This window comes from Sander lucioperca, chromosome 9, assembly GCF_008315115.2.
Source record: "Sander lucioperca isolate FBNREF2018 chromosome 9, SLUC_FBN_1.2, whole genome shotgun sequence".
Classification (NCBI taxonomy): Eukaryota; Metazoa; Chordata; class Actinopteri; order Perciformes; family Percidae; genus Sander; species Sander lucioperca.
In genome coordinates this window covers 19847876-19868497 of record NC_050181.1, presented here as the reverse complement: position 1 = coordinate 19868497, position 20622 = coordinate 19847876, and the positions used below count along the sequence as shown (strand labels likewise).

Here is a 20622-nt window from a genome sequence, read left to right as displayed (position 1 = left end):
TGCAGCAGTGAGAGTCAGCATCTTATTGGTTGTTGTTGTTGAGGATTTACAGACAACGGGAATGGGATGTAGGCGAAAAGTGAAGTGGCCTAACACCAGGGTCTTGACAGGTACAGTGGACATGAGGACATAGGAGAGTTTTTAACTAAACCATTGTGTTAGGAGCTAATTAGTGTTAAGTTTAAGTTAAGTTGCAATTAGAAGCTTTTCCACTTCCTATGTGCATTGCCTTGTGGAACAACAGTGTTTATGAAGAACACAATAAAATGTTAAGCTAACTTAACATACAGACATCTTTGAGTTTTAGTGTCTTTAACACAAAAGACCCAAAATCCCCTTAGAACTGTGCTGAACTATAATGTATGTAGATGGAAATGAACACGGTCTGGGTGTGTTCAGGAACATGTAGCGAAGACATAAACTTGTGGTGGGCGGGGCTTATAGAAAAGAGGGCGTTAGGTAGGTAGAGATCAGAGACACCAATGGCGGGTGGGACGGACAAAAACGTCTGGGAGGACTGTACTGGTGGGAGAAGCCAAGAGGAGAGAGCCAGGCCAATCACAAAGGACGGTGAGACACACAGAGGAAGTAGCTCCACACACAGAGGAAGACAGGGAGGGAGACAATGCTCATTTTCTGGCCAAGCTGCCCAAGTCAAAAAACGTTGTATTTTGTTTTGTTTAGACAGTCAAAAATCATTATAATTAGTGAGGGAAGTTAGTGAGGGAATTTTTCCAGCCCAAAATGCAACTTGCACACTTAGTATTCGGGTTCACACTAGTTCACTCTACTGATGAATATAAAGCCATCGTTTGGTTGACATCATCTTTATGATTTTGAGTTTTTTATTCAATCATCAAAAGGCTTTGGATTGGCAGCTTGGCCTTAAAGTAATAACCATATATGGACACAAGGACAGCCTCTAACAGTTAAATGTGTTTTAAATGTATTCTGAAAATATGGTTTTACAGAAGTTGGAGATATGTTTGCATAATGAAATCAGGTAAATAAACAACACAATACATAGTGCATGTAAAATACTGAAAAGAGAATGCTTATTAATATTGTATAGCAGGTACAATAACTTTTCAAATTAATCAAGAATTTCTGCTTTGATACAATTATTTGTAGCTTTTTAGAACTAAACAATAGTCAGAAAAACTATTTTTAAAAGTTTAAGGAAATACTAATATTGGCAGACACAAGCTTGTTTTTCTTTCTTTCTGTGATAAGATAAAACATGTTCCGAAAGATACAATGTTGTGAAATAAAAGATAAAAGATAAAACACTGCCATTATGCCCAAAAATCCGGTAAAGTTCCATACCTCAAATCCTCCGATGACCAGCAGGGCGTTGATGTTATGGATCTTAATCTGTTCGGCAATCTTCTCCAGATGTTTGCCTGGAAGAGTTCTAGCAATTAGAAAGGAAATAATTGAATTGTGTTGTTAAGATGTTGTTTTTATTTAGTGTTACCCTTAAGACCCTAAACATGTTTTATTCTTTTGTATTGTATTGTATTGTATTGTATTGTTGTCAGTTAGGGTACAGTTATATACACTGACAATATATGAAATTCATAATCATGCAAGAAAAATAACCAGACGTTTTTGTTGATGTACAGTAAACTGAAGGATTAAGCCCTTATTCAGACAGGATTAATATTCCAGGGGGAGGTGAGTAATCACTCCTTGGTAACTAAACTCATTGAGTTATAATTCATCACTTCTTGTTTGAGCAAGGGGTGTTTTCATATCTCCTATCTGAGGATCCACTACTTAATTGATATTTAAAGCTAGAAATCATGAGTGCAATGCAAAAACAAGGGTACATTTGAAAAACCTAAGCAAGAAACTGGACAAAATGTTACATTACGTGCAATGTAAAGAAAGAAAAATGTTTACAGCATCTACAGTATAATCATTACAAATCACTTTAGGTCCAGATTACACACCTACACCTTTTTTCATTTGAACTCACCGTTTTGTCCCTAGCAGTGAGCCTCCCTGGCCAGTCCAACCCCCCACATCTCCCCATTTGATCTCCTTGATCTGATTTTACAAAACAGGAAGATGTCATAATTATTCACATTGTCATTGTCATTATTTGAACTAAAACTACTTTACTATGCAGATATTAAACCTTTTTGTATACATTGAGGTGATAAGTCACAGATCCACAGACCTCACAGCCAACAGGTTTGATCAGAGCTACTCTCTGCAGACCATCTATGGATTTCAGAATAAGATATGGTTGCTTAATGTCTTTAGTTTAATTTCTACTTAGTAATCAAAGAACTGAAACATTAAAAACTACCAGTATGATCCTTTAAAGCCCCTTCGTCAGTGGAGTCCTGTCCTGTATATTATTGGATATATTCCTGTCATTGTACTGTTCACTGTGCCGTAGAGCTGGGCAATAATTCAAAAGGATCATTTATCGTCTTTCAATGGAATCATATTGTGATGAAATCATATATCCAGATATCGTGGTATACAATTACGTTGCCTAAAAAGATAATAACACACATAAGTACATATTAACTCAATTTTCTAGAAAATCTGTTGTGAAACATTTTGAGGGAACATCATTTGAAGAACTGCAGATTTGTTTTAACATCACAATATTTTTGTGCATGCATGTAAACATAGTGAGTATATAGCTGGAAATTTGTATTTTTTTTCTCTATATAATTTCACTTGAAACTGTTTGATGATTATTTATCTAAAATATCATTGTCAACACTACATTATTGTCACAATATCGATATCGATGTATTTGGTCAAGACTGTGGTGATATCTGATCATCTCCATACAGTGCCGGTGTACAGTAGCTACATTTAACCAGCAGCTCTACATTATGATCAGTGTCCTACTTAGTTGGGGTTTAAACCAGGGATCACAGCTTAACTTTTCAATCAAGTCTAATCCTTCATCAACAACTCGCCTCGCTCCATCACTTTCAACAAGTCAGAGCTACTCTCTGCACAGCTGAACAAGTGTATGTGTGTGGAAAGCATGCATGCAGTCAGAGAGGTATAACCAAGACTTTGTGTGTGTATACACGGAACAGTACAGCTGCTGTGAGAGGGGAGTAATTGGCTTACACTAAGTAGCACTGTTCATCTGGACAGCCTTAGTCTTATCACTGTAGGCAGTGCAGCAGAGAGGGAGGACAGTGACTGCACCGCCACTTCCTGCTCCCTGCTATTGGTCAGTAAAGTCATTATGACCTCCAAGGAATGTTGCTTAACCTTATTATTTACTCATAAAAATGAGTGCTAGTAGTTTTAAGTACGTTTACCATCGCATTCACATGCTGATAGTAGAATTTGCTCCTGGATCAGTGAGAGTTACAGCAGCCAATGTTTCAGTGTCCAGACATCAGATGTACTTAAAGTCATTTATAATAGAAAGGTGCAGAGTGAAGACAATGCAGCCACAGAGAACCGGCACAGTGGCCTGACCAATCACGTCTTAAGGTATGTTACCTTGTTGTCAGCCGTGTTAAGTTCAGGTGAATAAGGTTCTGTGCATACTTGAGTAACATGGCAACCCAGAGCAGCAAGGTACACAGCGTGACTGTAATATTTATTTAGGCTGAATAAACTTCTCACAATACTGAGACCATTATTGTGCAAGATCACATTACATTAGTACAGATTTCATGGGTTGTTCATATACATGTACAATGACATTTCTTCATACTGTTCTGATAGGTAGGTGAATACTGCAGGGCAAAAGAGGTCACCTAATTCAAGAATTCAATCTGTACAAAAGAATGCACAAGCACATGGCAGCCATGTATTAAGAGAACATGTATTTTTTGATTTTAGAGTAAGTGATGCAGATATTTCACACCATGGGTAAGATTTTCATACAGTCTATGGTGAGATATTTCCTTATTTCTCCAAATTACATCACAAATACAAATCTTTACTACTGCTGTGAAATAATAATAGTACAAATATTTTCTAAAAAGAGTTACAAACAATCTAAATAGTTTTTAATTGGAAGAAAATGCCATTAATTCTGGACAAATGTAGTGGTGGAATGATTAGTTGATGATCAGAAAATTAATCAACAAAAACTCTGATAATTAATTGTTTAAGTCACTTGTAAAGCAAAACTTCCTCTTGTTGCAGCTTTTAAATTGTAAGTTTAACTTTGCTTGTTTTATATCATTGTGAATTGGATATCTTTTCTCTTTTGGACTGTTGGTCATTTGAAGACGCCGTCTTTCGGTTCTGAGAAACTGAGGAGTATTTTTCTCTATATTCTGACACTTTAACAAGTCTAATTAATACATTCAGAAAATTAACAGAGATTACATGATGTATACTGTAAACAAATATATGCACTACATAGGTGTACTGTGTACATCACTTTCTCTCTTACATGTCCCTTGTAGAATCCCTCGAAGCCGTCGCTGACAGCGAACATTTTGTGGCCTTCAGTGATTCCCACTCTGACAGCAGAACGCACGGCGGCGTTCATACCTGCTGCCGGGGCGCCGACGTTCAGCACCGCAACGTTAAAGGAGCTCTATTGATGACAGAGAGCAGCAGTCACACAAACACACACACACACACACACACACACACACACACACACACACACACACACACACAGTACATACAATATACACAATACACACAATGGAGAACATAAAACCTGGCACTTGTACACAGTATGGCCATATGTTTGGCCATAACACCCCCAAGCTTTTTCACATTTTAGAACGTCATCTTCACACCTCAGGTGTAAGTTTTATGTTCACTGCATAATCACAGCATGTATGAAGCTTGGGTGGAAGAAGACGGTATATCAGCAACCGTTAGAGGCAATGAAGGCAGACAGTGATTTCTGTAGCAGACGTGAAGTAGGAAAACTGGACAAAACTCACTGTAGGTGACTCTATCACCACAGGATTATTTTGCATAATTTTGCTGCGTGTCTGACAGGACAGTTGTCCGTCTCCACGCCTGATAATACCATCCATGTCTCATTAACTGCTGTAGAGCCAGGCGACACCTTGCCTCAGAGCAGAGCAGCAGCAGGCAAAGATGACCTTGCATGCAAGAAGCCACATGCTGCCAAAAGACGCAGTGAAGCAGCAGCTGCTTTCTCATGACTATCCAAAGTTTTCTTGCCATTCAAACTCAAATCATATGGACCACTAGTTGTGGAGTATAAAATGTGTTAGGACACAATCCAAAATTGCTGCACAGCAACTTTTTAATATGTAATATCAAAGTGCACAAGGTCCATATTTCAGGTGAAGGCCCTGCTCCGGGGAGCTTATTCTCCGGAGTCCTTATGCTTTCTCGCCTCGCAGATTTGGTGGTTCAGGTGGTTGGTTTTTTGGCAGCTGCTGCTGTGGACCTGCTCGACCCCCTGCACTGCTACAACTATTATTATTTCTAGTCATAGTTCTGTTGTCTTTATTGTTACTATAAGTGCCACGGCGCATCATACCAACTGCTATAATTGTTATGAATCATATCATGTGTATATCTGTATCAGTGTCTCTGTGTCCCAACCAGCAGCAGCAGATGGCCGCCCACCTAGAGCCTGGGTCTGTCCCAGGTTTCTTCCTAAAAGGAAATTTGTCCTCGCCATTGTCCCACCAAATGCTTGCTCTGGGGGAATTGTTGGGTCTCTGTAAATTACAGAGTGTGGTCTAGACCTACTCTATCTGTAAAGTGTCCCGAGATAACTCTTGTTGAGATTTGACACTATAAATAAAATTGAATTGAAAACTGAATTGTAAATGCAAATTTAACAGTTGGGTCAAAGGTGTGCTGGAAATGTATGACAGACTGGGCCTTAAAATTCTTTAACAGGATAAAACCAAACCAGAGCCTTGATTTTCTGCAGCCACTGACCATTTTAACACAGAGAGCATGGAACCTGTCCAGTTTGAGTTATGAATAGGCAAAGATACTTTCAGCCACCGTCTCCACAGACTTAAACTGTAAGGAGGGCTACTTCAGGTTCATTTGAAGCAGATCACAGCCAACGCTGAGATTGTCCTTGACAGGGAGGCTGGTGGGACGACTTCACTGAAGCACTGAAGCAGCTCTTTGCATGTCTACACTTCTTCTTCTAAGCAGAGCCATGAAGAAATAAGCAATGACAGACACAGTGACGGATAATGAGCACCGGCACTGTCATTTTGTGGCACTGTGTTACCGTATGTCATTTAGTCTCTGTAAAATAAAAAGCCCTGATAGAAGTTTAGTCCTAGAACATCATTAGACTAGATAATAAGCAAAACACTGAAATCCACTTATATTAATGAAAGTATCCTCAGCATAAGGTAATTAGAAGCCAAAGTAACAAAAACTAGTTTCAGAAAAAGCTCATCTGATCTGTCAACCATGCCTGCAGAAGCTGACCTAGAGTCTATTACTCATCACATACATGCTCTGCATCCTCGGCCTCCTCCTCTCCCTCAGGACAGAGAAAACACACTCTGTTAGTGTCACAAAAAGACTGGAGCACCCACAAGCCACCTGACCAGGAAGTACCTTATGCTACTGTACAAATCTCAGAGCCGCTGGTGAAAAGATAAATTAGAAGAATTAAAATTGTGATAATCTTGTTAATTAGAAAGAATCATTGTGTTTTTTGTTTATTATTTGGTTGGGAGGGTACTTACATTTGGAAGTTCCGAATCAGCGTTCCGGTAGGAGAGGAGTCTGTATGTGGTCAGATTGTTTTCAAAGCTCCTGCAGATAACAGACATGAAAAACAAAGTCAGCCAATGTAGAAAATCCACATGGATCTGTTGCTGCTGTGGAGAAAGCCTCTAGAGTCGGAACCCAGTTAAACCAAACAGACAAGAGAGAAAGGAATTTGTGCAAGAAATACATATTGTATATCATACAGGACCTCTGTTGAAACAGGTGGAAAAAGTGACTTCTTTGCAGCTTTAGTGATGCTAGCTCTTTATTCGCTCTATTTAAGCCTTTCATTTGTTTCGTCTAAATTTTAAACTTGTATGTAGGCAAATTAATGCGATATTTGATCATATCAAAAGTAGATGAAGTCAAAAAATACCTGCCACGCAGTCTCACTGCCTCTTCAAATTTCTTCTCATCCATGGCCTTCTGTACCTCTTGGGTCTGATGACAAAACATAAAAGAGCTTCTTCAAAAACTTGTGCCTTGTGTTTCTGGTGTTTCTCACTATGGAGACTACAATACTGTAAACATCTCTGAGTTCTTTTTGTCCCATATTGTTAATTTATTCCCACTGGTTAAAAATATATATATTCTAACCAATATGATTAATACTATTACCAATGATTTAAAAAATGTGATTAATACTTTGAATGTGTCTGGTATAAGAAGGCTGATAATGTGCTACAGCAATCTCATTTTCTCACTTGGACTCTGCATGTCCTCTGTCTCTCCAACACACACACACACACACACACACACACACACACACACACACACACACACAAACACTCTCTTTGTCTCTCACCATCTGAACACACTCCATAAGGGGCAGTCGAACAGCCTGGTTGCCAACCAGAGACACAACGCAGGCCGGGGTGGTGGCAGAGGCCTCCAGTAACGCCAGCACTGCCTCCACGCCCATACGACTGGCCTGTTAGGGTCAAAGGTCATTTAGAGATCACCTTAATCATCTGCAATGTTCCTAAATAACTGTGTTAGGGGTTTTTCAAGGCTTGAAACATTGAATGAGGAGAATAAAGACTTTCCATAGAGAAGTATTAACGATACTGTGGCTTACCAGGATCCTGTCAAAGGCAGAGGGCGTCCCACCTCTCTGCACGTGGCCCAAAATGGTGACCCTGGTGTCAAAACCCAGGCAGCGTACTACCAGCTGGATATGGAGGGAGAGTGAAGTGGGATGATAGCATATCGTGAGGATTAAGTGCTCAATATAGGAACTGCATACAATAATGTCCTGTAAAATCTACTATACAGTATCATATCTTATCATAACATAAGCACATATCCTTACTAACAGTTGCTCTTACTAAAATCTAAACACATGTAATTCAGCTAATATAGCATTAATATAACATTACATTTCTGTAAGATTTCATATTATCTTAAAATTGAACAATCTTTAGAAAATGCAGAAATAATAGAGACCATACAAATGTCAAGCATTGGAAAAAGAAAAAAAACAGAAGGAGAAATCATGCAAAATGCACCCTGTCATGTTAGCAAATGCCAAATAATGTGCTGGCAGAAGTGAACTTGTAAATGAAATAGAACAGAAGTACAAGTAAGGGTGCAAAAGGACATGGGATGGGATTTGAAATGCCTGAAGGAAATATGGAATCAAGAAATATATGGGAGTGGATAGTTTAGTAAAGAAATTAAAAATGACTTACATTAAACATGCAAAAAATGTGAAAAGTCCACACAACAATGAAACATAGGACATACAACTTTGTTGTGTGTGTTTCCGCTCTGAAGGAAACCAACAGCAAACCATGAAGGGGAAAAAAGAGTTTGTGGGTCTGTGACTTAGCAGGCTTCTCCACCGTACTTACATCCTTGATATAATCAGGAGTTACTGCCTTGTTGTGGCAATCTATGGCACCCTCAGCTACAATAATAATGTTCAGCCTTTTCTTATCAGCACGATTCTAGAGAGACGTAAAGAAGCAAAAGCATTTGAAAACATGACAGAAAACGTTTTGCATTGCCAAAAGCTGGATCCGGTAATGGAGGATAATCTCAGGTCAACTACTGATAAACTCTCATGTCTTTTAAGAACACCAAGGCATTTTGACATTTCATTGGTTGTCTTTCTTCAGCAGGCACTTGCCACATTGTGGAAAAAGGCTTCATATCTACAGCTAGCTGGGCCAATTTGTTTTCAATGAGGCATGCTAGTAATGCAGGGACACTGAAGGCCAGATGACACACAACAATCCTCCACACAATGATTGACAGCCCAAAGTAAAACTAATTCTGTTACCTACTGTACTTCTGGTAGGATATTAGACATAAAGACACCATATAGGGTTTTTTTTTAAACATGAGTTTATCCTTGGTGCCTAACTAATGTGTTGAATGAATTCCCTTCTTCATAAAACATTTTCAAACCTCCACTGTTTAACTCAAGTAATTCCTTCTTCTTTGCCTTTTTATAGCAACGTAACAGATTAGGACTAAGATATGCATTCCAGCCACTAACTGTCAGACAGTGGAACTCTCAGATCGCCCCCTCACTGACAGACACACCAATATTTGAGGTAAATGACGGAACGGAAAAGATGGACATAATTCAAAATAAAACGCTTGAAAGTCTAATTTCTTTTGCAAAAATATTAAATATAAAGCATCTCTCAGAATGTGGCAAGTGTCTGGACAAGAAAGAAAAAAACCCCAATCAGAATACTGAGAAATTGCTATACTGTAACTTTTCAGTCCAGCTTGTGGTTTTTCCCTCTGCGTCAGTCTGAAACTGAGCGCTACTCACATCCTTCACAAAATCAGAAGTAATGGGCAGTCCTTTTCTGTCAATGGCTCCTTCAGCAACTATGATAATGTTCAGCCTGGAACCTCGAGATCGGCTCTGGACGATAACAAACACACTCACTACATCAAATCTACTGAAAATTCATCAGTCAGTATCTTCTGTACTAGTGAGTCCTGGCATAGTATAACTTTGCATAATAACATACGTAAAATCCTTCAAATCATCTGATGATCTGATATCAATGTCAGAATGTGTTGGAAAGTCATAAAGAAGTGTGTGTGTGTGTGTGTGTGTGTGTGTGTGTGTGTGTGTGTGTGTGTGTGCGTGTGTGTGTGTGTGTGTGTGCGTGTGTGTGTGTGCGTGTTTGTTTGTTACTTTGTTTGTTTGTTAGTTTTAATTTAAAATCAGCAGGCTCTGTGGTGCTATGGATATCATTATTAAGAGGTTCCTTTAGCTGCTGGCATGCACTTTGATTTCCTACTTGTTGACTTCCAGTCAAACATTAGAGCTGTGATTCAAAGGTTGTGGTTCGAGTCCCACCAGAGTCACTGTTTTATAGAGCGAGGCTTTACTAGGGCCTTACATGACGTTCAATATAGCAGCAATGTTAGTGCATGAGATGTCTGCTGATAGTTTTAGAAACAGCAGAGGCTCATTAGATTTGTAATACAAAGGTTGTTGGTTTCGAGTCCCACCAGAGTCATGCCTGTCATGCATGAATCTTCATCACAAACTAGCTGCTGGCTCGTACTTCAATTCACTCATGGAAATTTGATTAACACTGTTTCCAGTGGGATAGTATTTACAAAAAAAGTTGAATTTAGGGAGGTTAATGACACAAATGTGTCTGACTCCTGATAATATTATATGTGAATCTTCATTACAAACAACCTATAACAAAATTCCTACTTGAAATTTGATTAAAGGTGCATTCTAGTGGGGTCAGAGTTTAAAGTGTAAATATGAAAGGTTGAGTTCAACGACCCACAGATGTGGTGGTCAACTTCTTCTGTAAGAAGGGCCTTAAACCCAGCACCCTCACTGACTGTTGTTACCTCAGACAGTTTCTGACACATGCTGTCTTCCCAGCCATCCTCAGGAGGCATTTCTGGGATAAAAACCCAGTCTGCTCCGCAAGCCAGGGCACTGACCAGGGCCAGGTATCTGCACACACACACACACACACACACACACACACACACACACACACACACACACACACACACACACACACACACAAAATATTTTAATAATTGTCTCAAATCTTTACTTTCCTGTTACAGATATTTGTTGTGAAATAATTCATCCACACAGCCTGAACAGACTATTGCCCAAAACACACATGCATGGGCCTCATTTATCAATATTTTCACACAAATATTGAAGTAGTTCTATTGAGCCATGACTTAGTGTGTGCAGTAGCATATTTAACTTAAAGACCATACACATTCGTATGTACATGCAGTATATGTTCTTATATGTATGGTGTTTTTATCTCTCTGTGATGTACTCTAACACAAGATAAAGGGCCTACCCGCAGTGCCTGCCCATAACCTCCAGCACAAATGTCCTCTGGTGGCTGGAAAAACAGTGAAAAACAGACAAAATGTCAGAAACTAGAAAAAGCACTCATCAGTGAAGCCCAGTGGACTGATCTGTTGAAACTAGGGCTGTCAGCATTATCGCAATTAAGGGCCAAGCATAACGCGTACATTTTTTTAAATCGCATTAATCGCATGCCGCCATTTATTCATTTATTTTACACTTCACTCAGCTTCCTGTCGTGCCTAACAGGCTACTATTTTGACCCTTTGCAGCACCGTTACTTATCATCAAGCTGCCACTTCCTCCTAACACATCCTGCTGCTGCAGGCTGCAGGCATGATGGAGAAACACAGCAGCAACGCAATTCTGAATGGTGCTTTTTATTTTCCAAAACTCCCGGACGGCTCGTAGACAAGTCGAAAGCCATATGCACATAGTGTAAAGCTGAATTAAAATATCACCGAAGCACGTCAAGCTTGAGCTACCACCTACGGAGCTAAGCATAGTAGTACAGTTAACATGATGCTACCCGCTAGCATGCTACCCACTCGGGCAAAGCACTATTTTGGAGAGTGCTACTTGCCGACCTGTGGATGAAACCAAATCCCCAAAAATTACTACAGCTCTTGCGAAACGGGTGGCAACTAACTGCAGACCTGTCAGCATCGTAGAGGACTCGGGTCTTAAAGACTACGGTTGGCATGTTCTGACCTGTCTCGTTGCCGTCGAGGGGGACAGCAGCCCCACACACACAGCCTGTACGACACGGAGGAAGCAGCCACACTGGAACTGCTGCAAACTCTGTCTCATTAACCGGTGATCACTGGACGTCAGTGAGGAATCAACATTATTTAGGAGTTACTAAACACTAGATTGACTCTAGTAAGGATAGGGATTTTTAGTTTTTTAGTTAGGTACTTGGAGGAATTGTGCAATAATGACAGATTCACACATTTTTCTTTTGTTTACACAGTAAATAAATAATTACAAATCTTAAAATCAAGTTCATAAAGTCACTTTCTTTGCATTCATTTGATTCCCAATCAAGATCCACTGGTAAGAATGGCTTTTGATTGTTAATATGGACTTAAAAACTGTTCTGAAATGCAAAATAATAGAATTTTAATCATGTGATAAAATATGTGATTAATCGCGATTAACTATAGAACTTCAGTGATTAATCGCGATTAAAAAAAATGTAATCGTTTGACAGCCCTAGTTGAAACAGGTCATCGTCTTCTTAGGGTCCTTAATGTTGTGTCTTGTATTAGCTAGTCTTCTTATGACTTCTGTTGCTACGACGTGTCACATCTCTACTCGTCTCTACTCATTTCCTGTCAGGATTGGTTCACCTCTGAGCGGTGGTCATGATGGCGTCCACCACCTCGATGATCCTGTGCAGTGCCGAGTCGGTGCCGATGGTCATGTCAGTGCCGCAGAAGTCATTGTCAATGGAGCCGACCATGCCAACAATGTGGAGCTCCGAGTTACTGCAGGCTGCCTCCTTATCGATCAGACCTGAACCACATGAGAGGAAGGGAGATCCATTCTCTTTACACCTGTACAGTTAAAAGTGGCGTGCTATGTAAAGTCGACTGAAAGCCCTGCAGTGAGCAATCACCTTGTTGGACGAGCTCGTCCAACAGGCCGCTCCACTCCTCTCTGAACAGGTTGGCTCCGGTCAGACTGCCGTCTCCACCAATCACACACAGGTTGGTGATGCTGCGCTGCACAAGGTTGTGTGCGGCTTTCAAGCGGCCCTCGTGGCTACGAAACTCTTTACAGCGGGCGCTGCCAATAACTGTGCCGCCCTGAAGAAAACATACATTACAATCTGAAATCACATTAGTCCCTCTTCTACTGGCTCTGGTAAAGTTACAAATCATTTCTAATTTTTTCTATTGAGGTTTTTTTAGAGCAATGTGGCTCTTTATATATATCTTTATCCATCCAGCCATCCATCCATCCATCCATCTATCCATCCATCGAATAACATTGCTTATCTACAAGATAAATCTTTTTTCACTGTTGCACTGATGGAAAACCACTTTAGACAATGAAAGTGGGACAGACAGTGAGAAGGTCTCATTCCATCACAGACTCATTTGGCTCAAAGCTAAAAGCCTTGTTGCTGAGTCACTTCCAATGATCATCCCAGATGTCCACCAACACAGCAGATATTCTGCACAAATACTGCTGCATCACTCAGCGTCAGAAAAGCATTTTCACATAGCGTTTTATGATGCTCCAGCTATCATTACACCATTAACACAGGTTCAAGTCTTTTAATGATAGCTGGATTTAAGAGTTTCATAGTTTACAGCATAGAGGAGGAAACATGGATAGTTTTTTAGATTTCAACCTGATGCAACTCTATCGAGAACGAGTGTGTGGCCTGAAACAGCAGCAGAAAGCTTTGCTCACCACTTGCAACATGCTGGAGACGCTTTCCCATGTCGCCTCTTTGATGTTGTCTCCACCATCCACCATTCCCTGGTACCCCTGAGAGGAGAAACAGATACATGTTCACTGGATCATTTATGACACCTATGGAAACAATAACTGTGACTATGGGGTCACTTTATTCTCATCCTGAGCTGTATTATGTTCAGGGCTTTAGCTACATATTATTTTTAATATCACTTAATCTGTCAGTGATATGGTTTATTATCAAAATAATAATTTAGTCTATAAAATGTCAAAAGTAGTTAAAATCCCACACAATCACACTTTCTCCAAGATAAAATTTAAATTTCTTGTTTTGTCTGACCAACATTCCAAAACCCATTTACTTTTCCATAAGACAGTAAACTCCCCTCCCCCATTTAAGGAGCTGACATCATGGTATGTCTGTCATGGTTGCTTGATACATGACTTAACATGATTAATCAGTTAACAACATTGCTGTCAGTTGATTTTCTGTTGATAAACTAATTGATTAATCTGCAAATGGTTCAAGCACAGGAGACATGACATGTTTAAAAACAATATAACCAAAACAAAATGAGAACTTAAATATAATCTTTTGGCGTTGCTAGTAGGACTGGGTATTGTTCTAAAACGACCAATACCATGACTCAGATACCGGTTCCTAAACAATACTTTTTTCGACAGCAATTTTCTTAAACAAAAATAAATGACAACATTACACATTACAGCACAAATCTTTATGTCTATCTTTCAGCTCCGACTCCGTGAGCCGTCTCTGTGCAACGTAGCGTTTTTCCTGCGTGTCTCTACGACGTGTAACGTTAAGACAGCCAATCACAGACATTATTAGATCTTGGTAGAAGCATGCTGCATGCTGATTGGCTCACTAACTCTGATGATCCTTAGGGATTGAAATTGGGTATTGAATGATGAGGCATTTTTCGATACTTGATACTTTAGAGGCAATTCGGTCGGTGCCTAAAAAGTATTGAATTAAGTAGCCAGCATAGTTGCTTGTGATGCTTTTTAGGTTCCACAGTTTTTTTAGTCCCAATGTTGTGTACATTGATCCAAACTACCAGCCGGAGTCCAAACCAAAAGGAAGGCATCATCATAGCACTCAGCTGTCATTACTCCCAGCTCATTGGTTATTCTAGGCTGATGGGGATGACGGTGCAGCCAGTGAAGGATGAAGTCTGCCTCTGGTAATCCAATTATATCCACACTGAGACCAGATCATCTCTGTGTGCCTCTGTCACTGGGACAGACATTCGATGCTGAACAACTCTGAGATGTTAATGAAACAGGCATTTATTGGTGCTTTTTTATTTTCTGATATCTAATCATATTAGGTCTACTATTTAAAGCACCAGCAGAATGTTGTGATTGTATACAGGTTTGGTTTAATGGGGAGTACCATGAATAGCTGAAGTGTGGCAGTGGTGTAGTCTAATGTATTGTAGTGGGTATACTGTATATGTATATACAGTATATGGGCCTATATATATGGGCCAGAATGGGACTTTGAGCGGGGGCATATCATATTGGCGGGTCTGGGTGCCCTCCACCAGGGGAATTTTGAGCATCAAAGACTTAATTTCCTGCATTCTGAACTAACACACACACACACATTTAAAAAAACATACAATTCATAAGCTTCTTATAAACTCATCCCACAAAGAAAAAGTACAAAAAAGTAAAACAATAATCAAATAAGTAATTTCGATTGCTTGTTTAATTGTTATTTTAATTTCAGTATTTTTTGTTGAATGATATCCAGATGGTATGTCTGGACGCACCAAATGTCTGGAATGAACTCCAAAACACCTTCAATCTAGAATAACTTCCACCTTTCAGTAATGTTACTCTTTGAGTCCTGCTGGCTCTGTCAAAGACAACGGCAGCCCGACGAGGAAGCCTCGTCAGTACTGGTTTAGCCCCCTGTGGAGTGGGACAGACTGCAGGCTGAGCCAGGAGTCACTCCTCACCTCGTGGATGAAGTAGACTTTGGCTCCCACGTAGATGCCCATTCGGACGACGGCCCGGACCGCCGCATTCATACCTGTTGATGGACAGAAAATATATATAAATATCCAAAGTATGAAAATGGATAGACTAAGAATACACTGGAGGAACACACACAAGTGGAAAAATAAAATTCAAAAGTATATGCTATAAATTAGAAAAGAATAGAACATCAGAAAAACGTCATGTTACAGACATGACTGTTTATGAATCTTCATCACAATCTAGCTGCTGGAACGTACTGCAATTTCCTCATGGAAATATGATGAATGCTGCATTCCAGTGGGATCATTTATGAAAATATCTATATATAACTATTTTAATTTGTAATTTACTAAAAAAGTTGAGTTGAGATGAGTTAAAGACATACATGTGTGTGACACCTGATCCTCCAGATTAATTTTCGTTACATACAAGCTCTATTCTCACTAACATTTCCCACAGAAAAGATATTTCTGTTCAGAATCATTAAAGAAATCCTGGGTTTAATAGAATATGAATGCAATGACAGACAACAGTTTCTGGAGGTCATGGTGGACAGATATTTCTCTCTACAGCCAAACTGGACTAGAAACAAGCTCAGGTCCCTCTTCTTCTAACATACTTCCATTCGTTTTCAGCCATAGTTGGAAATTTGGAGGAAAAAAAAGCTTCCTCCTTCCACTCAACTTTGGATATTTATATCAGCATTTAATAAGGTCAATACTGACAGTGAGCAATAGTAAACATGACAGCATGAACAGGGAGTGTCAGAGAGAGCAGCCGTCAGCAGGAGAGGTTAACAGGTCAACATTCAGGGGCTGCCATCTTCAGAGGCTGCATTCCTAGACCCATTACTAACTTTAGCTAACGGTAACGTTAATATATTAACACCATATGACACAATTAATTGCATCGTTATTTTACCTCAATAACGATAAATGAACGATAATTTCATTTTTTTGTGATTCGATGAGGGACACTGCATTTTTCAGTTTTTTTGTATTGTGTAAGTTTAAAAAACATCTTTTGCATGATAAAAATATAAATAGGCTATACAATCTATTTCTTAACTGCTAATTAACTTTTTAGTCCTAACTTTAAACCAGCAAGTTGTGTTTTAAGCTCCTCTTTTTTCTGCTTGTGGAGATCTACGTGACACATGAAACTAGATCGATGAGGACCGGCGAGTTCAACCGGCCGTCTGAGAGTACACCAGACAGACACACAGCTGACAACCTGCAGGTGGAGGCGCTGGAGACGGGTCTGGACATACACGCCGCGGCCCGCTGTGGACCTGTGTCGGTCCCGCAAGCGATTTCAGAAAGTGGCAGCATGTGTCCGACAATGCACAGAACATCATCACCGGTACAAGCCTACAGCTGTCCCACGGTGAACTGAGACTCCGTGTTGGTCAACGGTTAATGATCGGCTAACATTTCATTTCACTGTGCTTTCTTTTGGGAGGCTGGCTGTCAAAAATCACCACTGACTAGCTAAGGAATTAGCCTGAGGTAAACGCTAGCTCTCAGTAAACAGAAGGCAGTGGCTGGTGGCTGGTGGCTGGTGGCTGGTGGCTGGTGGCTGGTGTGTGCGCCAGTGTTTGTGTGTGTGCGTGTCGGCCCACCCCCGCATTTGGCGACTGGCGAGTGTTAATTTCGGACCCTGCACACGCGGTAGAATGTTTTAAGGAGAAAGTAGGCCTATCAACAGAAATAAATTATCGATTATATTACCGTTATGGGAAAAACACGTCAATAACAGCTTCAGAATTTCGATGTCGAAACATGTTCGATGAATCGTCCAGCCCCAGGTTGAGGTGTGTGAAAGGGTTTCATAAACACAGGAGGAAGTGAAAGTTGATCTTTAGGCGGTGCAGACGCAGCGGATGTTTCTGGCTTCACTAAACTAGCGCTGCAACTACCAATCATTTTTATAATCGATTAATCTGACTATTTTCAGCCCAAAACACAAAGATATTTAGGTAACTGTCACATGAGACCAAACATGCAGCAAATCCTCACAAGTCAGAATTATTATTATCGACTGTGTCAGTTCCAACAGCGGTTTTCCAGTTTTTCAGCTTTTAAACTGACATCTAGCTACTCGAGACATAGGCTACAAAATATGCATAGATATGATCTTACGTAAAATATTTTCCATTGTCGGCTTGTTTCATTAGATTCAGCAGACGCTGACAACTGGACAGTCATTAACAAGAAAAGGTCTCTGTTCAGCAGCAGCTCATGAGCCCAGAGGAGTCCTGACTCTGAACCAGCAGCCAGCAGTTATGAATGGAAGAAAATGAGGACACTAACATGTAACAAGTATTACATAATCACAGTTTCTTTGTTTAACTTCAATCAATTGCTAACATTCAATTGTAATTATATTGTGATTATTGGTTGGACTATATCTTTTTATTATCATTTCAAAAGTTGTTGGCACCATACACGTTCATAGCAACTAAAATGACGAGGGGGGATACAGTTAGAAAAAATGTCTTATGATAATAAACAGGCATAGTTTACTTCATAGGCTGTGTATTTGTGTTATTCCATTATCTGGGTCACATGACAGGGATAGAACCAAAAGATGTATCCCACAATTCACTCAAAACTTTAATTTGTTTGAGGAAGTAATAAATAAATAAATAAATACATATTTTTAAATTTGACTGAAAGAGACAATTATATTGTTATTCGCAATTATTTCTGAGACAATTAATTGTACAGCAGTATTTGGAGTTGTTACAGCCTTACTAACATGTCTGACTGTGTGCATCATCACAGTTTCAACTAAGTGACAGATGGTGCCAGGAGGACCTTTGCTGTAACATGGTATTACTATAAAGGTGTGCTGTAATACCAGCATTGGAGCTGATGGGCTGCAGCCTATAGGCACACAGTGTGATGTAACAGCCTGCCCTGTGGTTAACCTACAGCACAGAGATCAGCATAGACACACCATGGAAGGACAATCTACAGATGACATGTGTCCCAGTAACACATGTCCTGATGATGTTTCAGGGACATTATAAGAGCACTAAGTGACACAAAAACACCATCATGTCTTATGAGATCACTATGAAGCTCCAAAGACACTTTAGACATCCCCATGGGTTCCAGCAATATTAAATACCAATAGCCTATAATAATGACGATTTTACATAACAGAAACCTCACTTTTAAGGATAACATTTCAGTTTATTTACATTTAACTGACTTTCTATTCACCACCACATCACACACCACTGCGTAGTGCGTAGTGCGTACTCGATGCTCCTCACGTAGGCTGACAGCCCTCCGTGATAGGAGGGCTCAAGTCACCAGCAAGCAGACCGGAAGTCGATATATACTTCCTTTAAAAGAATAAAGCTCTGCAGCGCCAACTGGAAGACTGATACATATACTGTGAAAGGTCCAATCGGAAGTGGGGAGTTTTACTGTGTCTACCTTGACACTGGTCCTCTCGTGACTCATCCATCCTCCGTGATGCATGACGCGTGTTTTACACATCCTCCTGCCTGGGATAGATACTTCTTATATACTGTCTATGGATAGATACTTCTTATATACTGTCTATGGATAGATACTTCTTATATACTGTCTATGGATAGATACTTCTTATATACTGTCTATGGATAGATACTTCTTATATACTGTCTATGGATAGATACTTCTTATATACTGTCTATGGATAGATACTTCTTATATACTGTCTATGGATAGATACTTCTTATATACTGTCTATGGATAGATACTTCTTATATACTGTCTATGGATATATACCAGCATTTTTCCTGAGGGGAAGTTCATTTCATCACTACTTAGTCTAACTTTTCAAAACGACTAGTTATCCAAACGCATGCCATGGTTTAGGGATTCTTCTACAACAGGACACCTGAACACTCTGGCAGTCCGGCCTTCTGACTCAACCCATTATGGGAATACTATAGAAATATCAGGATGCTTATGGGGTGATGATTACATGATAGGTCCTGGCGGCACCGTGAATGCTCACAGGGACGCAGATGCATGCGCAAACACACGCACATGCGCCATCTATGTTATGCAGGCAACCGCTGTAATGGTGCAGGATGCATGATAAGAGAGAAATACCTTATGTAAAGGTAGATGTCTCTTGAATTATTTCATTATCACGATTGTTGCTACCGATATCAACAAGTGATCGCGATCATTTCCAAATGATCAAAGCGCCTCGTCCAACATGGACTATCATTTTTAGCAGGCCTGGACTATCACTATGGTTTAATATAATGGCAAACCGCTATCTCCGTGATACATATATAATACCATGCATATGTCAAACAGGAGTGTTAATGGGAGCGTCAGCTGTTGCATAACCGCCGTCCAGATTCATAATACCCTATAAATAATCAAATAATAAGGTAATTATCCCGAGTGGCAGTACAATAAGAATATACATACATACCGGTAATAAAACCAACTATTCTTATCTGATGCAATGAGACGTTTTTAAACCGCAACTTTATTGACCTGCTCCATATTACTGTAACGTAACGTAACGTAACGTAACGTATCGGGTCCCTTTTCGGACAAGCTTGCAGCTACACATCAATTATGAGACAGGTCTTTGGCTAACGTGTTTCTGTCATTTCTTTAATAATAATAATAATAAGAAGAAGAAGAAGAAGAAGAAGAAGAATATGGACGACTACTACTGGCAGACCTCCACTGTACCACTGAGAAATACTACACATTTTATTTTAAATGGAGAAATGAGTGGTTGGTATTTAAACTAGCTAACCAATCCTAACGCTCGTGATTCGCTGTGAGAAAACAAAACCAATTCTTCTGTCGTCATGACAGCACCGTGCTGTGTGAGGGACTGGACTGGGACAGCCATGTCCGACAATGGAACTACGTTACCTTGGGCATCTCCTCCGCTGGTCAGCACTGCGATGGATTTACCAGCGCCGGACAGATTCTCGAAAAATTTCCGGGTGTCCTGCCGCTTCGGTGCCACCGCGCCAGCCATGTCTGTCCCGGGTCCCTGTCACCTGCCTCAAAAAATTAAAATGTACAACTCAGCAACCCTTCCTGCGACGGTAAGTAACTGAGTGTATGAGAGACAGTAGAGCCGCTGTAGTAGGAGGACTGCAGCGGGTAGCCTACTGCCCT

General features: G+C 40.1%; 1 protein-coding gene across 5 annotated transcripts in view; it reads right to left on the bottom strand.

The window, feature by feature from the left end:
* The window catches only part of LOC116055591 (ATP-dependent 6-phosphofructokinase, platelet type-like), a 33536-nt gene extending 12914 nt beyond the window's left edge, over positions 1–20622 (bottom strand). For 3 of the 5 annotated variants that reach the window (XR_004898344.1, XM_031307614.2, XM_031307613.2), the window contains exons 1-15: positions 20371–20622; positions 15442–15515; positions 13448–13525; positions 12645–12834; positions 12376–12541; positions 11013–11057; positions 10534–10642; positions 8544–8639; positions 7769–7861; positions 7496–7621; positions 7067–7131; positions 6666–6735; positions 4400–4546; positions 1982–2052; positions 1327–1414 (exon numbers count right to left, since the gene is read on the bottom strand). Coding sequence is in view for 4 of the 5 variants with exons in the window: in XM_031307614.2 (XP_031163474.1) it covers positions 1327–1414; positions 1982–2052; positions 4400–4546; positions 6666–6735; positions 7067–7131; positions 7496–7621; positions 7769–7861; positions 8544–8639; positions 10534–10642; positions 11013–11057; positions 12376–12541; positions 12645–12834; positions 13448–13525; positions 15442–15515; positions 20371–20479 (1527 nt within the window). In the remaining variant the exon portion in view is untranslated. Of the gene's footprint in view, positions 1–1326; positions 1415–1981; positions 2053–4399; positions 4547–6665; positions 6736–7066; positions 7132–7495; positions 7622–7768; positions 7862–8543; positions 8640–9478; positions 9575–10533; positions 10643–11012; positions 11058–12375; positions 12542–12644; positions 12835–13447; positions 13526–15441; positions 15516–20370 lie in introns of all 5 variants that reach the window. The other 2 variants (XM_031307616.2, XM_031307615.2) reach the window with 1 other exon arrangement.